The sequence below is a fragment of the Protopterus annectens genome, chromosome 8.part0 (assembly GCF_019279795.1).
Source record: "Protopterus annectens isolate FY-2018-M chromosome 8.part0, PAN1.0, whole genome shotgun sequence".
Taxonomy (NCBI): Eukaryota; Metazoa; Chordata; order Ceratodontiformes; family Protopteridae; genus Protopterus; species Protopterus annectens.
The window spans coordinates 1,642,099,284-1,642,122,656 of record NC_056741.1 but is presented as its reverse complement, the minus strand read 5'-3'; the positions used below and the strand labels follow the sequence as shown (position 1 = coordinate 1,642,122,656).

The 23,373-nt window shown below is 41.2% G+C and overlaps 1 protein-coding gene across 1 annotated transcript in view; it reads right to left on the bottom strand.

Annotated features, from left to right (window-relative positions):
• VPS26B (VPS26, retromer complex component B) overlaps nucleotides 1-21,415 on the bottom strand; it is a 589,545-nt gene extending 568,130 nt beyond the window's left edge. The window contains exon 1 of the mRNA XM_044081166.1: nucleotides 20,970-21,415. Within this exon, the coding sequence (XP_043937101.1) occupies nucleotides 20,970-21,192 (223 nt within the window). The 5' untranslated portion in view covers nucleotides 21,193-21,415. The remainder of the gene's footprint in view (nucleotides 1-20,969) is intronic.
• Between the last annotated feature and the right edge of the window lie 1,958 nt (nucleotides 21,416-23,373).

Genomic DNA, 23,373 nt, shown 5'->3' with positions numbered 1-23,373 from the left:
GCACTGGTGTGTAGGTCAGGAACAGGTCAACAGTGAAACTGAAGTATTTTTCTTCTGTTACTTTAGAAATTGTATTACAGTTATTTTCGAACAAGAGAAGAGGAAGTTTATATATTTTTGTCCTCAGGAAATACTACATTTACTGAGATTGCTAACTAAACTACAGTTGTTATAAGTCCCGTTAAAGAGTTTGGTGAGGAGTCAATACGCAGAATGCAATCTGTATACACTACTATATCAAAAGAGGGGTGAGATCATAGGTTAAATCTTTTATAAAACAGGAAAAGATATGGACCACAGCACGGAGCTATGCTGTACCTCTGTACTACCTGTACCCTTGTTTTAGCATATCTGTGAAAGTTTGATCTCTACATGGTTAGCATTTAAGGAATTAACTGTCACTATAGTAGAAAGCACTGCCAATTATACAATGAATGGTCATTAACATTCAAAAACGTGCACACTGACTGGTTAGCCCAATCAGCATGCCTGTTGTAAAATCGAGCATTTACCAATAGAAAAAAGTCCAGTGACCTGGACTTTCTTCTGTTAATATATGCTATGGCTTTCCAGTTTTTTTGAACCAAGAGGTTGAAGAGTACAAAATTTGAAACCTGGACAGTTTATCGCTATGAGAGAAACCGGGCATAAATACAATGAAAATCGGGTATGTTATGGAAAACTAAAGAAACGTACCTGATTTACCATGCATTTCTGCCCTGTCTCTCTCAATTATCTGGATTTCAAACTTTTTTTTTTAAAAAAAAAAAGAAGAAGCAATGGAGATCCTTCTTTCTTCGGTGCTTCCTTTCCAAAGCACTGATGTACTGTGTAAGTGCGGGAACGCAAGTCTCATACACATGTGTAGTACATCAAGAAAGAGCAGGATACCAAAAGAAGGGGGGAGAACACCATGGAGCTGTTGCACAAAAACATTATCCACATCCAGCCATGGGTTATTGCTATAATATCCCCTCAGTGTTGCCTCCTCTTACACTCAAGTCACTATCTTCTTTCATACAGCAGCTATGTGTCATATGTTACTACATTCTACTTGTTCTAAGACTGTGTAAAACAGTGAAAAGACTTTGGTAGTATGTTATATTTGTAACACTTTCATTTAGACTGGATAAGCTTCATGTATGCTGATCGTGTTTCCCTTTAACACATATGTATGTAATATGAGTTGTTGGTGTTCTGGTGTGTGTGTGTGTGTGTGTGTGTGTGTGTGTGTGTGTGTGTGTGTGTGTGTGTGTGTTACAGACATACTGGTTAAACCCATAAATGTTTTCTAAGTGATGGTGTTACATTGTGCATATCAGTGTAGTGCCATGTTCTGATTATTTGCTCAATAGCTGTATATTTACAGTGCATTATTGTGGTTCTCTATCAATATGCTTCCTACTAAAACTACTTTGAGCTTACATCCATACACTTTCTTACCATTACTTTACGCTTTTATTTCCTCTGTATTCTCTTCCTCTGACTTGTTGTGGTCCTTCCTCCATCTCTTCTTAGTATAATAACTAATCCCATCTGGAAAATCTCACACATCACCCCCCTACATAAAGGCGGAAACTCCATTGACATTTCAAACTATAGACCAATAGCTCTACTCTCTCCACTGGTAAAAATTATGGAAAAATGTATCCATAAGCAACTACTCACCCATCTTATCGAAAATAACCTACTGGCCAACTGTCAACATGGGTTTAGACCTAATCACAGTACCACCACAGCTCTACTTTCCTTCACAGACTGCATACATTTAAACCGTAATAATAATAATATTCTTTCCTCTTCTGTCTTCATTGATTTATCTAAGGCTTTTGACATGGTTAACCACCAGCTCCTTATATAAATATTCCAAATAAAACACAAGCAACCAAAATCAAAGAATCCAGCCACAGAGAAGCAATAATACGTCCTGCTTTAGTAACGGATACTGTAACAGTCCATAAAGCACATCAGACAACGTCCCGTTAACGTCCTTTATTGAAAATCAGTGCTACATATACACAAAACTATGGATCAAGCGTTTTCATCCACATAAAGGTGGACTTCTTCAGATTCTGAATATATATTCTGTATATGTAGCACTGATTTTCAATAAAGAACGTTAACGGGACGTTGTCTGATGTGCTTTATGGACTGTAACAGCATCCATTACTAAAGCAGGATGTATTATTGCTTCTCTGTGGCTGGATTCCTTATAGAAATACTTAAATCTCTTTCTATTGATACTCTAGCCTTAAAATGGTTTAAATCTTACTTAGACAATAGACAACAAGCAGTACTATGGGAAAACAAATCTATCTTCTCACCTCCCCATTTCCCTTGGTGTTCCCCAGGGCTCCATATTAGGCCCACTGCTATTTTCCATTTTTATTAATGACCTCCACCTAGCAATTCCTCATGCAACCTGCATTCAATATGCAGACGACTCCACCATTATTTGCTCAGCTAATACTCCTTCAGAGCTACAGTCCCTTACACAAAAAGCATTTAATACAGTTGAGTAATGGTTTTTAAGCCGATGCCTCCTACTTAACCCTAAAAAAACTAAACTGCTACTTTTTACTCCTACTCGCAGGTCAACCCCTCTTCACTTCACTCTTATATCCAAGAACGGGACTCTCATATCTCCTGACCCAACTACTAAACTTCTTGGAATAACCATAGATAATAACCTAAACTTCGATACTCATATTAACATCACTATAAAGACAGTAAATAAGAAACTGGGATCCCTTTATAGAATCAAACCCTTTCTTACTCCTTCAGCCAAAACCGCTATAGCTAGAACTCATTTAATCTCTACCCTACTCTATGCTTCACCCATATATACCAATCTCTCAAAAAACAACCTCAAGAGACTTGCTACCTCCTATCATAGTACTGCTAGATTTGCCACTGGTTCTCCTTTTAGAACACATCATTGCAACAACCTAAAACAATTAGGATGGCTAGAGTTCCAAAACCAGTTACTATTTCACCAGCTTGCTATTTTCCATAAGAGCCTGCACTACCCCACCTATACTCCTATACGGACTACTCTCATTACCCCCTACAACAATCTTAAGAACTTACGCTCTTCTAATAAGCTACTTATTACCACTAGCAGATCCAATAACTCAGCTGGAGATTCTTTGTTCTCTAACTCTGTAGGCAAACACTGGAACATGCTTCCCTCTGAACTCCTATCCCTGACCTCTATAACACTTTTTAACAGAAACAAACTATTTCTCAGTACTCATTGGTTATGCCCTTGTACTAAACCTGACTAACTGTCTTTCTTCGATTTCCTATGTGCTCTCTGCATCTAATATTATTATGTTCTAACTAATGACATCCTCTTGCTGTCTCCTATAAACCTTGTATTTCACTGTATCACATGGTACATTTATATAAATAAAAATATTTTTTATCCTATTTTTTTTTCTGTTCCTATAAGTAAACTACTGTTTTGTATTTTATTTTTGCTTTTCATATCTCCTCATCATGAGCTATGCACTCTTGTAATGACAACTGCATCGGACTTTTGGAAAGTTCCTGTGTTGCCCATTTCCTTTCTTGGATAAAGGGAGGCTTCCTTGTTCACCAGTGGCAGTGGGAAGCTTAGAGCAGCCTATCTATCCCTGGAGGAGTGTTCACAGCACAAGAATCTGGTAGTCTATTGGCCGTTTTGGGTCAATTTCTAGCTCTTTCAAGTCCCCCTGTATAAAACCCGCTTTGGCGCGGTTTTTGTGCTCGTTACTACTCAGCCAAGCTCCTTGTGGTCCTGCAGAGTGGTGCTAGCAGCAGAGAGGCTAAAAGAGCGACTGCTAACCTGAAAAAAGTGTTTTTTTTCCTGCTACTACCTGGGCGACTGTCCGATCTAGCTAAACTGCAAGTATTTCTGATTCTTGAACTGTTTAAAGCAGTTTTTGCACCTGCACTTTTAAAGTTTGTCCTGTTTGTTGCATTTACCTGTTGCGGCTACACACTCAAGTGCGCTAGCCTGTGTTACATATTTATTGCATTTTCCTGCTGTTTGTTGCAAAAAAAACAAAAAAATGATCCTTGTTTCCTGTCTTTCCTGACCTAGAGTAGTCCAAATACAGACTTTGCTGTATTCTGGACTTTTGGAAAGTTCCTGTGTTGCCCATTTCCTTTCTTGGATAAAGGGAGGCTTATTTGTTCACCAGTGGCAATGGGGAGCTTAGAGCAGCCTATCTATCCCTGGAGGAGTGTTCCCAGCACAAGAATCTGGTAGTCTATTGGCCGTTTTGGGCCAATTTCTAGCTCTTTCAAGTCCCCCTGTATAAAACCCGCTTTGGCGCGATTTTGCGCATAGCACAGCATCGGGCAGCTCCACTTAATTGGGTTTAAACCATTCTCAGCTCCACAAAGTCTGCTCTTCACTTTTTCCCTTAGAACTGATCTAGTTCTCATAATAAACACCCTATTCCTACTCTGAAGCCTGGCACTTGCTCACTAAAGCAATTATATAAGTCAGCACTAAAAAATTAAAAGCACTACACCCTCACAAACTCCCCTCGAGTACCTTGTTCCCCATTGGCCCTTTCAATTATAAAGGAATTCCCAATACTATTCTAGCTTGTCCAAAGGTCAGTTGTCAATCTCCTCTCTGGTCCAGCTGGTGAATTTGGGAATCTTGAGGCAATGTTACAACTGCCTCATGTACACAGACAACCCTCTCTTCCTCCCAACAAATTCCAACACATGTGAGAGATACAACCATATAGCCAAACTGGAGGCTAAGCTCTCTCAACTCAGTACTGGTGTAACCAGTCAGGAGGAGAAGGAAACCACACTCACTACAATTCCAGTCTCACATAGACCTACTATGAGAGCAAACCAAACACAAAACACACAAAAACATACTCGGAGGCCCTAAATAAAAATCTGCCTAAGCAGCAGAGACCTCCAAAGCAGACACCCAAGCAACCGCTACCCCAAAATAAAACACGTGCAACACATAGCTCACAAAGCCAGTGTGCCGAACAGTCACAGCCCTTAAGGCTAAACAACACACCTGATACACTTGTAATAGGTGACTATCGTCAGGCACACTGACGTCCCGCTCACCAGGCTGAACAAGGAGAAGGTCACGGTGAGCTGCCTGTCGGGCGCTAGGATCTGCCACATAACACAAGCACTCAGGTCACTCCAAGGCAAGTACAAATATGACTCAGTCATTGTCCATGCTGGTGTGAATGACCTGAGACGTACCTCCCTGGACTATATGAAAAGAGACATAGAGGAGCTCTCTGAGCATGTAGCCCAGGCCAGTATGACCCTGACCTTGAGTAGCATCTTACCCTCACCAAGAATGATGCCACAATATGAAGACAAGATGATCAATTTCAGCAATTGGCTTAAGTATTGGTGTCATTCAAAGGGGATCCAATGCCTGTCAGCCTGGGATGACATGCTCGACAAGCCATGATGCTTCGCTAGGGACGACTTGCACCTGTCACCCCTGGGCTTTCGGATATTGGCAAAGGCTCTTGCCACCCCCATAGTGCCTTCTTTAGGCAAGGCTCAAAAGACAAACCCACCTCCATAGGTATCACAAGGGATAAGAAACTAAGAGTAATGCTACTCAATGCCAGAAGTCTAAACCGCAAGATGCACGCACTCAAAAACTCTCCTTAGCATGGAGAACATTGATATCTGTGCAGTAACAGAAACTTGGTTCAAGGATCCCGAGAGCACCCCAGCACTACCAGGTTAAACCTCATACCATGCTTTTCGGCCCCAAAACTTGGACCGAACCACAAAAGGAGGGGTAGTATCAATATTCGTCAAAGATACCCACACCTCCAGGTTGGTGGCACAGCACGAAGCATCAGAGACTATCCATGTGCAACTAACAGTGGGTAAAACTGCCTTCCAGTATATAGCCTACTACAGACCCCCCCCCCCAAAACCCAGGAGCCCCACTCGGCCTTCCTGAGAACACTGGAAAATATGAAGGTCTCTCCAAACACCATTATATTGGGCGACTTCAACTACCCAAACATAGACTGGGAGCATTACTCCAGCTCCAATACCCTAGCCCAAAGGTTCCTAGAATTTATAAACTCAAATGGTATGGAACAAATTGTTACCACTCCCACAAGAGGGGAAAACATACTGGACCTGATCATCACCAACATGGGGCTCTATGCTCCAGACCAGAAGTGTATCCCTCACTGGTAAGATCAGACCATAAACTAATCTCATTGGATATTCACATCCCGACCCCACCCCCTGCCCAGAAAACCACAGTGAAAAACTTCTCTAAAGCAAATTTCACACTCCTCAAAACCGAGGTGGAATCCTTCAAAGCCCCCGGGCCTGTGGGAAATACGTCCCAGACCGCAGAATCCTTTATAAACGCATTCTATGAACACCTTCAGGAATGCATGGATCATGCAATCCCAAATAAAACCAAGACCCAATCCTCCAAAGGCAGGCGTCCTGTCTGGTGGACCCCAGCCATAAACAAACTATACAATAGAAGGAGGAAGCTACTGCATGACAGAGCAAAATCCCAAAAAGGGAAGGCATCTCTGATCAGTATTAGCAAAAAACTACAGGCACTCATAAAATCGTCTAAGGCCACAGCTTCGACAGAAAAATTGCACAGGACACTAAGGATAATCGCAAGGCTTTCTTTAGTTATGTTAGGAACCTGGGTGGGAATTCCCAGATATGCTCAGAATTAGTCCAAAATGACAAAAAATATATCGAACCCACACACATTGCCAACATCCTAGCTGACAGGTTCAGCGCAAACCCCCCCCCCACCAAAAGGGCAAATATCTACCCCAGCAGAGTGCTGCCCCCCTGACATCTCGGATGTTCAGGTAAGAGCCGCCCTCTCCAAAGCAAAAAACACAGCATCAATGGGACCAGACGGTGTCCCGGGCTGCGACCTACATGAACTCCAAGTAGAGCTAAACCCAAACATAAAACTACTGTTCAATCTCAGCCTTACTACAGGATATGTACCCAAAGAGTGGCGTACAGCAACAGTGGTCCCTCTCCACAAAGGTGGTGCCTCAACGAATCCTGGAAACTATCGCCCCATAAGCCTGACTAGCTTGGTCTGCAAAGCTATAGAAAGGATCATCATGGACCTCATAAATAAAGATATTGGGGACCTACAGACACTGGATCCTACCCAGTTCGGCTTTGTTAAGGGCAGATCCTGCCTCTTAAACCTGGTTGATTTCTTTGAAACAGTCACCAAGGCCATTGTGAGGGAAGGTGGTCCACACAGCCTACCTGGACCTCGCAAAAGCCTTCGATATAATACCCCACTCGGGCATTATAGATAAGCTCACCAGCTTAAATATAAACCCCTATGTCACTAGATGGGTTGCAAACTGGCTCAAGGACAGAACCCACATGGTTAGAATTGCTGGAGCCATGTCAGACTCCAAACCAGTTACAAGTGGCATCCTACAAGGCTCAGTCCTGGGACCTCTCTTGTAAGGTATATATTTCTCGGAGGTACAGGCCAACACGGAAGGACTGTGACTGACCAAGTTCGCAGATGACTGCAAACTAGGCACCATAATCAACTCTCCAGCCGACACAAGCATCCTACAAAAGGGCCTCATAGAAACAGACAACTGCTGCCAGAGCCATGGCCTCAAGCTAAATGCCAAAAAGTGTATAGTCATCCCCTTTGGCAAAAACAAAGTGCCCACAAATTACCACATAGGTGGCAATCCATTAAGTACGGAAGAAGTAATTAGGGACCTGGGGACCCAAGTTGATAGCAATCTCTCATTTCAAAACGACGTGGCCAAAGTGGTTAGAAAAACATTTTATATAGCCCACATAATCATGACGGGATTCACATCTAGATCAGGGGAGGTCATCGTGCCTCTTTACTCATCCCTCATCAGGCCCATAATTGAGTACAATGCCTCTTTTGGGATGTACCTTACCAGACACCTGCAGCAACTGGAAAGACCCCAAAAGTACCTCACCAAGAGGATCAAAGGGCTCAAACAGATGCCATATGCTGCCCGGTTAAAGAAACTCCAGCTCTACTCAGTGGCATACCGCCTGCTCAGAGGCAATCTGTGCCTGACGTATAAAGCCATGTCCAACCCGGAATTAATGGACATGCTGCACCCCAGAAAATCCAAATCCCATCGAGCTATGCGCTCGTGAGACTTGAACCTCAGCACTGAAATAAATAGGACATGCTGGAGGGACAGATTCATAACCCAAAGGCTCCCTTCACTCTGGAATAAAATCCCAGTCGAGGTTAGGCAGAGTCCCTCATTGACTCTCTTCAAGAGGAATCTTGATGAGTGGATGGGAGATCGTAGGTTTACCCCGGGTATCACTTCTGTGTCACTGTTAGACAGAGGCACAGTATACTAACCTCGAAAAAGGGCAAAGCAAAATTAATTTAAAATGGGTGGCGAAAGCCAAACACACTCTGGCTAGGCTTATAAATGCCCTAGGACAGTTAGCCTAGTATGAACCTATGAACCTAAGCCTATACGGCTGTAACTGTTCAGAACTTTTCAACTACTTTATACTTCTCGGAATTGTGACAACTTTTTATTATACATATTGTGTTTGTGTTGGAGCTTTTCTCCCCGGGCCTCTACTGAAAATGGACTTGTATTCCAGTTAGAATAGGCCGGTCAACAAATGTAAAATAAATAAATAAATAAATACTAGCTTTATTTTCTCAATTTAATTTTACAGCTTAGTAGAGTTTTGTTTTCTTTCTTTCATTTCAGAGCCTATAGTCATTACAGTTGACCTCAATGTTGCAGGAACTCTATTAGAAGGTCCTACGCCTTCAAGTTTTACTGAGAATTTTGTCAGTGTTTAATATAAGCATATTTATCATTTAGAACCTTGCTGCATATTACCTTTAAATCAGTTAAACACCTGCCTACTCTGTGACTGAAGGTCTCTGTGAAACAGTCCATGCACTCTAAGGACTTTAACTAAGATGACCAGTGTCCCGTTTGCCTGACCAGTAGACTATACTGCATATGCCAGTTATTTAGACTCAAGAGGTGACAGAACCTGTTTTACTTGCAACTCTTTATTTATTATCTTGTTCTGGCTATAAACTGATTGCTCTCAGCTAAAGTGATCTGAAGGTGGAAAGGAAAGCCACTCTGCTTCACTTCATTCGTCTGCCCTATACCCCATTCCCACCACCCTCTTTCTCTACTATTATACTTCCTACATACACATTTCACTTGTGACTCTTATTCCAAAACCCTCCTTAAATGACCTAACTACTTCTATACATAGACTTCTGTTTCTTGCTTCTTCCTTCCCTATCACTACTTAATTTTAACTATATCCATTTATAATCACAACCATGCCTAATAATACCCATCTATTCCATACTGTATATTTTTCTCTTCCCAAATAAACCCACAACTCTTACATTATTATACTCTAGTTTTAATACCCCTCTATTCCTTACATTCCAGAGAAAATAACAGGAAAACCTACCTATCTTCTTTTACAGAAAATACTTCTTTCCTTACCTATCCTCTTCCAGCTTTCAGAATCCACCATCACTGAATCTCCTACTATCCTGCAACTATTCTCTTTTTTCATTGTTACTTTCCCACCACCTGACATCTATTAAATACAGATTCCTGTACCTAATTCTCCTACGCTTCAGTTTTTCTCTGTTCTTCTCCTCCTACTGTGCCATCTTTCATCCTACAATGACTCAACATCTTGCAACATCTCCCCAACTATGTCCCAACCGCCTATCCATACTTCCTCTTCTCACTCTCCACACATTGCACCGTACCTATTTAATATTGCTCCTCACCTTTATTTAAAATGCATGCTGATTAATTGCACTTCAACTTAAACCAAAAAAAAAAAAATCAAGTATGCATAATCCTTCTAGGAGGAGATATACACCCTAATCCCAGCCCCACCTATCACAATGAATTTAAGGATAATTCTCTCCCACACACTTCTGTAACCCAACAACAGCCAATCCGAAATCCTGGTGATCTAATTTTTGCTGCAATAAATGTTAGAAGTAGAAGAAATAAAATTGCTGAACTAATTGCCAGGATTACCCAACATAAGGCTGATGTTCTCACTGTAAATGAAACTTGGTTTAAATCCGGTATAAACGACTCTGAAGTTATTACAGGCAGGAAGTATATCATCTATAACGACAAGAGGAAAGGTGGTGGTATTGCTTTAATATTTCTCAGTAACTACCACATTTCCCCTTAAAGCAAATCAACACCGAAATTCAGTTCAGCAGAGTTTCTTATAGCTTTCCTCAAAATAAAACAATTACAAACAAATATGTATTCCTGTCCTTTATATCCATCCTGGGGACAGTACAGCTACACTGGAAGATATCCTACATTGGATAGCAATAACATTTCCAGAAGAAAAAATATTACTATGTGATGTGAATGTCAAACTGGTTGGAAAGAAACTAACTCCCCTACATCTAGTATGAATTTATATGGTTTCACACAACTAATTAATACTCCACACATTATAGCAAGACATCAAAAGTTCATAGGTAGGTACTAGACTATTGGCTCAAGGGACCAAGTAATCCTAGCCAACAAGGTTCCCTGGCTTATGCCACCTAGGAAAGTTAATTTCCTGTGCCTCTGTCGAACAGAGCCACAGAAGTGATCCCTGGGATGTATTTCCCATTTCCCATCCACTCAAGATTTTTCTTGAAGAATGCTAATGAGGAATTTTGCTTGACATAGATGGGTGGTTTGTTTCAGAGTATGGGAAGTCTCTGGGACAGGAATCTATCCCTCCAGTATGTCCCGTTTATTGTGGTGACAAGCTTAAGTTCCTATAGAGCTTGTAGCTCGGAGAGAATGAGATTTCTTAAGGTGTAGCATGTCCAACAGCTCCGGGTTTAACATAGCTTTATATGTTAGGCAGAGATCTCTTCGGAGTAGGCGATATGCTACAGAATAAAGCTTGAGTTTTTTGAGATGGTCAGTGTAGGGCATCTGTTTGAGGCCAGTAATCCTCTTTGTGAGGTACTTCTGTGGCCTTTCCAGCTGCTGCAGATGACTTGTGAGGTACATTCCAAAAGGGGCACTGTACTCTATAATGGGTCTAATGAGTGCCGAGTAGAGGGAAACAATAACCTCTTTTTTCCTGGATGAGAACCCTTTTGTGATGAGGTGTGCCACACAGAAGGATTTCCTGACTACTATGGTGATGTGATTATCAAGAGAGACTGCTGTCCACCTGGGTCCCAAGGTCCCTTATCACACATTCGGTGTTAAGTAGACTGCCGTTTATGTGGTAGTTCATGGGTACAGAGTTTTTACCAAAGGGGATGACAGTGCACTTTTTGGCACTGAGCTTGAGGCCATGCCCCTGACACCAGGCATCTGTCTCAGTGAGGCCCTTCTGTAGGATGTCCACATCATTTGGGGACTCGACTATGGCTCCTAGTTTGCAGTCATCTGCGAACTTCGTTAGCCAGAGGCCTTCTGTGTTCGCCTGTACTTCAGAGAAGTAGATACCAAACAGGAGAGGTCCCAGGACTGAACCCTGTGGTACTCCACTTGTCACTGGTTTGAAGACAGATTTGGAGTCTGTAACTTTACAGTGTGGGTTCTGTTAGTGAGCCAGTTGGCAACCCATCTTGTGACGTAGGGATTTATGCCTAGTTTACTAAGCTTAGCTATAATTCCAGAATGGGGGATGGTGCTTGAAAGCCTCGGCGAGGTCAAGATAGGCTGTGTGAACCACCTTACTCTCGTCTACGGCCTTGGTGACTGCCTCAAAGAAGTCGATCAGGTTCAGAAGGCATGATCTGCCTTTCACAAACCCAAACTGGGTGGGATCCAGAGTATTCTCTACTAGACTGGATCCTAGTATCAGGCCCTAGTAAATATCCCACCACAGGTATGTCAGACCGTCTCAGTTATCATCTCCTAGTCTATATGACTAGACAACTCACACATCCAGTTAAACAACATGTTTATAAAACAACATGTAATATTTCCAAGTTTAAGACAGAAATGTTCATTACTACACTATCCTCTTAACTGGAACTTCCTAAAAATCCTCCCCTTAGACTATGATGTAACTGAATTCAGTACAACTTTTCTAAATAACCTAACTAGCCTTGCAGCTCCTAGAAGGAAAAGACTGAAAACAAATTATGCAATTTGGCTGTCCAAAAAGAGTAGAATGCTAATTGAGGATAAAGAAAAAATGTGGAAGGAATGGCAAAAATATAAAACGCCTCAATATCTTGAGAAATTCAGAATGCTTCACATTCATAGTAAAAAGCAAACAAGTGAAGACAAAAAACTATACTATAGTAACTTTCAGAAAAATACTAAACACAACCCTAAAATATTTTGGACATCCATCAAAGAAATCTTACATCCCAGTCAAAAATTCAACCCAAACCCCTCTCCAATAACTCACCTCTCAAAACTGCAATACAGATCAACTCTTATTTCATAAACAGTATAGCATCTCTAACCAAGGAATCCTCAACAACTAATCTCAACCCTGGCCAACAGCCACATATCACCATATTCACTTTCACCTTCAAACATGTGCCCACATCCTATATAAAACTACTCAAACAAACTTCAACTGTGCTCTTCTCAACTGATGAACTTCCAAGCAAGTACATACAAATAGTAGCCAATAGCATTGCCTAACCTTTCTCAGTCTTTACAAAAAGGTCAACCCAGGAATACCACGAATGCTCCCTCTTTCTGGAAAAAGTCACACATTATTCTATGCACAAAGGATGAAATTCAACACACATTAATAACTTTAGACCTATAGAAATTTTTATCTCCTCTCGCCAAAATACTTGAAAAATGCATTCAAGACCAATTGCTAGACTATCTCCTGCAGGAAGGACTTCTATCCCCTACATAACATGGTTTCCGTCCTTCGCACAGTACTAGTACTGCCCTTCTAACCTATATAGATACTGTCAATAAAGCTACAGATAATGGCAAACTAGTTTCTTCCTTATTTCTAGACTTGTCTAAAGCCTTTGACACAGTTAGTCACAGAAAACTTCTACTTCAAAATGTCCTCACTAGGTCTTTTATTACCCACCCTTCTGCAGTTCAATAGCTACTTGTCCAATTGGTATCAGTCAGTAAAATGGCACTCCATGCTCTCTCCTTACCTCCCAGTCACCACTGGTATACCACAAGACTATCCTTGGCCCTCTCCTTTAACATTTTCACCTACAGCCTTTATACTTTATACACAAGAGGCCACCTTAATACAAAACACAGATGATTCCACTCTCATTTGCACATCTGACAACATGTTACACATCTAAAAATTACTCAGGAAACTTCAACAACCACTGAAACATGGCTTTGTAACTTACAACTCATGCTCAACCCAAAAAAGACCAAAACTACTACTTTTTCCCCCCAAATCCCTCTCTCATGAAAAAATAAAATTTAAAGTGCTTTCTCTTAATAATACGACCATTGAAGTCACTTCTCATCTCAAACTATTAGGGGTTAGACCTGCATATAAAAATTGCATTAACAAAACTCAAAGTTAGGGATGCTTTATAGCCAAAAACTCTTACAGATGCAACTAAAACTACACTTTCCACTACTTATCTCCTCCCCACTGTTCTTTATGGCGCTCCCATCCTTACTAACCTCCAGACTTCACAAAAATTAAAACCTGAACAATGCTATAACAAAGCTGCTAAATTTACAGCACATACCCCTCTCAGAACCACCACTGTATAGCACTGAAATGCATTAATTGGTTAGAAATGCCACATCAACTAATATATACACAACGTCTTACCACCTATAAACATCCAGTACCCATCTGCCTGTCCAGCACTAAAAACACTCTACTCAGCTATGTTCCCAGACAGTCACTGTGATCCAGTGATCAAAAACTCCTGTCCATCTACAAACCTAACAAATTTACTGGGCATTGTCTGTACTTGTACAAGGTTGCTAAGGCCTGGAACTCCTCACCTGTATCCATCAGGTCTACACCCTCCCTCCCATACTTTCAAAACCACTCAAAGACTTTCTAGCTAAAATCTGGCTCTGTTGTGAGGTTATCAACCTGACTGTCCAGGTCTCTCACCACAGGTTGTCTGCTTAGGGGGTTGCCATTCATGTGGTAATCGGTAGGGGTCGTGCTTTTGCTAAATGTATTTATTTATTTATTTATTTGCAGTTTGTTTTCCAGGATAATCCATTGGGCTACAAGGAGCCCATTTTCAAAGGAGCCCTGGAGAAAAAAGCTCCAGAGAAATACAAATACATAGTACAGAAAGAGCACAAATCCATGAATGGTATGATGATACATTGTTTTGCATTTAGCGTGAGGCCATGACTTTGGCACCAGTCTTTAGTTGCTGCGAGACCCTCTTGCAGCATGTTAACAACATTTGGGGAGTCAATGATAGCACCCAACTTACAGTCGTCTGCAAACTTGGTCAGCCACAGTTCTTTTGTCTTTGCCTGGACCTCTGAGAAATAGATGCCAAACAGTAGGGGTCCCAGGACAATTCCCTAGGGAACTCCACTAGTGACAGGTCTGCTATTGAAGTGGAGGTGCCTAGTTTGACTTTGAGGGTCCTGTCAGTGAGCCAGTTGGCCACCCACCTGATGATATACAGATTTAAGGCAAGTTGTGTTAGCTTTTCGATGATGCCCGAGTGGGGCAGTGTGTCAAAGGCCTTGGCCAAGTCAAGGGGGAGTGTGTCAAAGGCCTTGGCCAAGTCAAGGTAAGTGGTATGCAGCAACTTTGCCTCATCCAGCACCTTGATGATGGTCTCAAAGAAGTCAACCAGGTTCAACAGGCAAGATCTGCCCTTGACAAATACGAATTGGGTGGGGTCAAGTGCTTGGAGATTGCCTATGTCCTTGTTTGTGAGATCCATAATAATACGCTCCATGGTTTTACAGTTCAGACTTGTCAAGCTAATGGGGCGATAGTTTCCAGGGTTAGTAGTGGCACCACCTTTGTGCAAGGGGATGACAATGGCAGTTCTCCACTCTGCTGGAATGAACTGCCTGTACTTGGGCTGTGGTTGAACAGAGTGCTCAATGGCGAAGGCAGTTCTTATTGGAGATGGTGTAGAAAACATCCTGGAATACTATCAGGTCCCCTGGAAGCTGTGTTCTTTGCCTTTGAATGGGCCTGCAACATTTGATCTACAGAGATGTGAGGTGCAGGACACATACTGGAGATGCTGAAAGGGCCTTTGTGGGGGACAGGGGACTGAAGTTTGCACTGAATCTATCTGCTAGCAGGTTGGTTAAGTCAACCTGATCAGTGTAAGTAATACTGTTATGTAGTAGTTTGGAACAAACATGGGCTTTGCCACGGAGGTTCCTGACGTAACTGCAGAAGACTTTATGGTTTCCCTTTGTTTTGGAGACTAGTTTCTATTCATAATTGGCCTTGAAGGTTTTCACTAGTGATCTAATTTGCTTGTTGAGGCTAAGGAGGGAGTTTTAACAATGTGGAATTTGTTGCTTTTTACCCTTGGACAACTGTTTCTTCTTTTTGTTGTAAAGCCTGTTGATAGAGGATGCCCACCAAACAGGTTTGTGTTTCCTTGAGGAGCAGGTTTTAGTTCTATTGGGTATGGCCGAGTCCATTCAGTTGTACAGGTGCTTGTGTACTGCATTGTGGCACTATTCAGCACAGTTGTCTGCATCCTCTGAGGGGGGTGGTGGTGTGAAGCCACAGATACCCCCCTTTAGGAGGTTGTAGTCTGCTTTTGAGAAGTTTTTTAACTCGGCTATGGCTGGGGGGAGGGGGTTGGGTGGGACAGAAACTTTGAATGAGACAGTCCGATGATCTGATCTCACCAAGGAAGAACATACTATGGGAGTGGTGCAGCAGTCGCCCATGTTGGTGAGAACCAAGTCCAGAATGTTATATCCCCTTGTGGGGATAAGACGAGTTAGAACTGATGAAGTCAAGGAATCGTTGATAGAGAGCATTAGTGCAAGAATAGTTCACCCAGTCTATGGTGGGGTAGTTGAAGTCACCAAGGATCAGGGTATTAGGGGTACCTTGATGGAGTCAAGCAGATCCAGGTAAGAGGAGTGGGTGTCCCGAGTCATGGAAGGGGTTTATAGCTGGCTATCACTTAAATGGGTGTCTTGCAAACTGTCAGTTGCACCTGGAGTAGTTCCAGCACGTCATGCTGGCAAACCAGTCTGGAGGTGTGCCTGTCCACCACCCTTGGTCTTCCCGACCCCATTTTGGGGTCAGAATGTGTGGAATGAGGTATAGCCTGGTAAGGCAGGGGTGCTCTCTGCAGCCCTGAACCAAGTTTGTGTGACCGCACAGACATTGGCATCTTCAATTGCAAGGAGAACCTCCAGTGAGTCGATTTTCAGGTTAAGGCTCCTAGCGTTAAGCAGCATGAACTTCAATTTGCTTTTTGACAGATCATTTACGTTGGAAGGTTTGTCTTTGTAACACTGCCTAAGAAAGGCACAATGGGGGAGGCAAGAACCTTGGCCAGGATCCGGAAACCCAGTGGTGACAGGTGAAGGCCATCTCTGGCAAAGCAGCAAGGCCTGCTGACCATGTCATCCCAGGCAGCCAGATACTGGATCCCCTTGGAATGACACCAGAATTGTTCAAGTCAATTATTTTTTGTTGATATTGTGGTATCATTCTTGGTGAAGGAAAGATGTTGCTTAGGGCTAGGGTCATGCTTGCCTGAACACATACTCAGAGTTCAATCATGTCTCTCTTTATATAGTCCAGGAAGGTACGTCTCAAGTCATTCACACCAACATGGACAATACAATCATACTTGTACTTGTTATGGAGAGACTTAAGTGCGTGATGTGGTGGATTCTGGCACTAGACAACTGACTGTGACTTTCTCCTTGTCGAGCCTGGTGAGGGGGACATCGTTGTATCTCACAACTGAGTCACCAGTGACTAGTATGTTTGGTTTATTATGTCTTGTGGGCTATGATGATTTATTATTTGGCCTTTGTTTTGTTTGTGAAACATTGGTGTGTTGTCTGCTGTATGTGATGTGTTTGGTGTTGTGTGTGGAATGTCTGAGTGTGTTCTGGAGGTATTTGCTGTTTAGGTAAGTTTTTAGTGAGGACCTTTACATAGGTGTGTGTGTGTTGTGCTTGGCTATGTGATGTGAGCGGTGTGGTGTTTGTGCTGGCAATCTACTCTTTGTCAGGAGTACTGACTGTGGTGCGAGAGAGCATGGAGTCCAGGTTACTGATGTACATGCATTTCTCGCAGGTGGAAGAATTATGTGCTAGAATAAGAGCATTGTCAGTAAATATGAGGCAGTTGCTACACTGTCTCAGTATGCCCATGTCGACCAGGCTGGTAGGAGAAACTGATGGGAAATGTACGGATATAAAAGTGTTCCAAATGCTTGGGTGGACTTATGGAGACAGCGTTTTGATAAGAGTTTGTCCATAAGAGTGTAGACCACAAGAACCTTCTTAAATGTAAAGTAACTGGCCTGAAGCACAAGTGCTAAAACCAAAGCTAAGATGCGTAAAATAATAGATATATTTAATTAGGCTACTAACAAGCAGTAAGAAATTAATAAATATAGCAGAATAAAAGCATGTGAACACTTAAGAGCACACAGCAAAAATAATGTAATAAAGTATGAGGAACACAATTTTTTTATATAAAGTGGAGAGAGTGGAAACAGAAGATAGTTCCAAATTAGAGAACTAAAGGGGTTGGCCTTCCCAAATGCTCTCTCTCTCTCTACACTGAGTTGATGAGATAGAACAGGGAGGAGTGCCCAAAGTCAAAGAAGCAAGGGGGTAGTCCTTCCCAAATTATCTCACTGCACGAGTGTGATCAAATGAGATTGGCCTGGGAGGAGTGACCAAATCAGATTTACAGCAGGGGTGGCAATTCCAAAGACAGCAAGTTTAAGACTAAAACACTAGGGAGGGGAGTGGGAAAAACAAACCGTGCTGACAACAAAGGACAGAAACAATAATGCAAATATATAAATACAGTACTGTGCAAACTGAGCTGCAAAAAAAAAAAGTGTACTTATCAGTTTTGGTATATCAGATGGTATCAGAATCCAACACAATCAGGAATTTTAGCTCTGCTATATCAACTCTGTACAAATTCATAGAAATGAAGTCTGTACTAAAAGTGCAACACAGAAACTTCACGTCAGACAATGGCTAAAACCTAAGATAGTCTGGATCAACAACCCCCACCTGAAACTAGGTACACACCAACCCTGAGAAACAAACAGTGCAGACAACAAAGGACAGAAACAATAAAGCAAATATATAAATACAGTACAGTGCAAACTGAGTTGAAAAAAAAAAGCGTACTTATCAGTTTTGGTATATCAGATGTAACAGAATCCAACACAGCCAGGAATTTTAGCTCTGCTATATCAGCTCTGCACAAATTTTGAAAGCCACACATTTGGGAATTTAATACTTGCAATATGATCATTAACAGGTCTGAGAATTAAAAGAGAAAAAATGTTCTACATGCTGCCTTTATAAAGCAAAAGTTAATATGCTGTAAAAATGTACCTGTTCCATACATAACATTAATGAAACCAAACAGAATATGAGGCAAATTGAATACACACCAGGATAAACTATATCCCTAAATGTGATCAAGTACCTATTGATACCTTACACTGCCTAACTCTCCCTTCTTCACTCACTTCCTTACCTCTATCAATTTCTCTCCCCTGGCTTTCTCTCTAAAATATACCATAAGCCTACTTTTCTCTTACTTCATATTGCAATTCCTGCTTGTACTGTGCTAACTTACCTTTAATTTCTCTATAAATTGATTAAAATCTATGTAAATATTAAACCATTGTCCTACGACTTGTATCTATTCTTAATCAATCTTTTTACATTAAGTCTAATGAAAATGGGCTCCTGCCCAGTCAGACTTTCCCGGTAATCAAATGTCAATAAATAAATAAATAACTCAATTAGAAACTTCAGGCAAAGCAGCAGAAATGCCTCTATGGCAAAACACTATCCTAATGTGCTTCACTTGTAATTTAGTTTTGGTTACACAGTAGCAGAACAGCTACATAAAACATTCCTGTACAGGTGGTCACTTTACAACTCTTTGGAAAGAAGGAAATTAAATTCTTTAGGACACCTGAATACTTGAATTTGCTGGATTTTAAAAAGACATGCTTTCTGTAAGTAATCTAATGAAATCATGCACTCCTAACCTACTGATTGTTCCGCCAATATAAATGCCTACCTGTATTTCTATGTCCTGCAGTACTTCACCTTTCAAGAAGATGTTCTTAATACATGTATTAGGTGATGTTACCCAACTTTGCTGTTTAGTGAATGCCATTTAAATAGCTCAATTACATTTGTGTAGCCCGACTACCCTGCTATAAACCCTTTCTGCTTTAGGTTCTGTTCTCTTACCATTTTCCAAATATTCTAAGAATCCTGTTCTATGGCAATAACTACAAAAGTTTTCCTACAAACCAGGTAATATGTGACAGTTTTCAGCATTTGTTTCGAATCCACTCTTGCTAAGATGTACACAGTTACCATCATGTAGTTACCAGAAGCCTTACTCGCCTCCCAAAACTTACTAACAAGTGTGTTAACAGAATAACCATTTTGCCTATCAGTTTTCTAACAATTTTAGAATTTTTTCTACCTAGGTAGACTGCCTTGCAAAATTTTTGTCTGTAGAATTCTTACAGGGTCCAAGTTTCTTTGTGAATGAACTGGGTTCCCCCATTCTAGCTCTAAAGGCTGTTTCTGGTCAATATCACACCTCTTTCTTCACAAGATAAACAATCTGGCCATTTTACCAAGTTATAAAAAGGCTCTCGGAAGTCACTCAGTCAGGATTTATTGTCCACAAACAACAAAAAACAAATAGACGATAATGGTTGAAAAAAACATTATCGTCCATTTGTTTTTTGTTGTTTGTGGACAATAAATCCTGACTGAGTGACTTCCGAGAGCCTTTTTATGATTTACAAGTTTATACAGTTACGTTTTCTTCATTTTACCAAGTTGCCAACTGTTGACTTTGAACACCTGACTTGCTATATTAGTAAATGAAACAACAGTCTCTGAAATACAAGTAATTTATATTTATCTTTTGTTGACTTAAGTTAGTCCCACTGGGCTAGTAACATTTTTTCAGGGGAGACCCAATGTAGTATTCCACTCCTACAGGAAATTTGGCTGTGGCATCAAGGAACTGCTTCCCAGGCTTTTCATCCACCTGAGCTACCAATAACTCGGGCAGATTTGGGGCCTCATTTTAACATCTCATCCAAACTCAAGAGTGCAACACCTCCCTTATGCTAAACTGCAGCATCAGTGCTGGAAATTAATACATGCATCTGGGGTGGGAAGAGAGCTCAAAGCCTTATAATCTTCCAGCACAAAAGGAAAGTGTGCTACCTGTTGCACCACTGACAAAGAGGCATGAATGGTATGGAAATAAAATCCTAATGTAAACAAATGCAAGAAAATACACTAGCACTGTGACACTTTTCAGTTTATTTACTTGACTAAGTTATAAGATGGCACTGGCAGATGAGATCCAATCTACTTACCTGTATATTGTGTGTGAGTGAGTCATGGGCATACACACACATAACACATCACACCCACTATTCGCACGTGAACAGCTGACAATATCTGTCAGCGGTCACAACAGCCATTTCCACTATCATATAAAATATCTTCTGAACAATAATTTTGTGCAAAGGATACACGTAAGAATATTCAAAAGGTCACATATTACATCAGACTATAAGGACCCCCCCCCCAAAAAAAAATATAGAAAAAAAATTGCTCACGATCAAAAGTGCACCTGCCCACTTACAGCAAACACGAAAAAAAGCACATGCAATCGGTAGCATACTGTACAGTACACTAAAGTGTACTTATTTATTCAAAAAAGGCCTGCATTTGCTTGAGACTCACCAATCTGCCCAATGAATTCGATTTTGATGCCCTGGTGCTCCAGCCGTTTACCGGTATTTTTGAGAGTCACATTCACTTTCCCAGAAACAGTTTCGCCATCATAAAACAAGAAATATTTATCCTTTTTCCCATCCTCGGTCTTATGTTCCACTTTCTTCCTGGTCTCTGCATCATTCAGCACGATGTCAATATCTGCACTTTGGCCAAAACTGAAGAAGCTCATCGTTGCACCAAGTGTCCTTCTGGTTTGTGTTTGTTAACCAAGCATGCAACCCCTCCAATACAGAATTCTCCTTTCAGGTATGAAGCTGTGCGCGTAGGTACACAAAACAGGATCCAGCTGTTGACAAACCCAGATGTTATCTTGTCACCTACTCAATACCCTGCCACTGGTGAACACTCACAAGCTTGCAAAAAGACCTGGTCCCACCCCCTTCACGGTCGCGTGAGGATGCGCACGCGCACTACGAGGGGAGGCGGGATTTATCTTGCTTGTCGAAAGTCTCTGTCGCAAACTTTGAAAGAAACAAATGTATTTATGTTTTATGTTCTAAATTTCTATTGTCGCTATATTTTTGTTGTTACGCATTCCATGGTAATTCGTTGATATATTAGTCAGTTTTATATTTTAATAGAAAAGACCCCTGAAAGACAAAGTGATAAAGCACTCAACAAATCCAAAAATAATTAACCACTACAATGAGAATAGTTTTAAAATATTTTAACTTGACACATTGACAGAATAAGATAATTTGAATTAATATGTGTTTTCTGAAGAAAGTCTTAATTATTGCCATTATTTACAAGGCTGGTGCTAGTTGGGGGACCTACTCAGGGCAAAATAAAAAGTGTGACCACATTGCCATCACACCCCTTCCCTATCAAGCTTATGAAGCACCATTTAACATCACTGTACATTGACTATTCAGACCATTAAAAAGACTTCACATGCCAAGGTACACACTGACTTGAATTTAGTACCAATGTTTCATAATGACAAACCCCTGTACCACAGCAAGGTAGCCACTCACAGATGTACACACATTGACTGGCATTTAGTAGCAATGTTGCATAATAACAAGCCTCTGTGCTGCATCAAGGTAGCCAGTCAACTAAGGTACACAAAAACACTCACATAGACTCCCTCACACAGGACAGAGACACAAGACAGACAGCTACACAGGACATAGACACCCACACATGATGAAGACAGCACTACAATAAGACTGAACGTTAAGAATTTATAATACTGAACTTATGAACTAATAATGATGCTAGAATAAGATTTTGCAGTAGTATGCATTGTGTGTAACATCAAAGATAGTTACAAACATTGCTATGATAAACTTAGAAAGATATTAGAATAACAGGGTTTGCATTAGCATTCATTAAATGAATTAGTACATTCTGCAGAATTGCCATAGTCCCCCACCCCCACCCCACCAAAGTCTCAGCACAATTCTAGAGGAGGTAAAAATAAAATAAAAAAAAAAAAAAACAAGACAAGGACAAAACATTGGGGATTTAAAACAATATGCTTATGAACTACCTTGCCACCTTTATTATAAAACACAAATGTCCAATTACAAATCCCCCCATAACTAGACTAGTTAGGAACACCAAGAATTTTGTCCAAGACCAATTTCTAGCTGATCTCAAGGCTTGTAACTGGCATATCCTAAAAATCTTACCTCTAGACGAGAGCGTATCATACTTTAATGACACCTTCCTCAAGATACTTGACTCTCATGCTCCTAAGCGACTTACTAGAACCAAGGAACGTATAGCAGCTTGGCTAACACAAGATACTAAATCTAAAATTAGACTCAGAGACTTGGCCTGGAACAAATGGAGAACCACAAAAAAACCCTTAGATCGCATCAAGTTCCTACAGCTTAGAAATTCAACCAAAGCAGCTGTTATGTCTGATAAAAAACAATATTTTTGTCACCTCCAAGAGAAACATCAGTACAAGCCTAAAAAATTCTGGGCTGGTTTCAATCACCTCCTACACCCAGGGAAATCTACTACCCCCACCCCTGAAAAACTCATGGATAAAGATCCAACTGAAATAGCTAACACTTTTAATTCTTTTTTTACTGAGACCATCCAGTCCCTCGCCAGTAAGCTTGCCACTTCTCCCTCGGTGGCAACCTCAACCAAAGATCCAACCCAAACTGCCTTCAACCTACAACCTACTTCCACCTCCTATATTCGTACCCTCTTGAAATAACTTAAACCAACCACCCTAGCGGCTGACTTGCTCCCAGCCAAATACTTACAAATAGCATCTGACACCATAGCCTACCCTGTCTCAATCTTGATTAACCGAACCATTTCAGAAGCTTCTATTCCCTCTATTTGGAAAATCTCTTATATCATCCCCCTCCATAAAGGAGGGTCC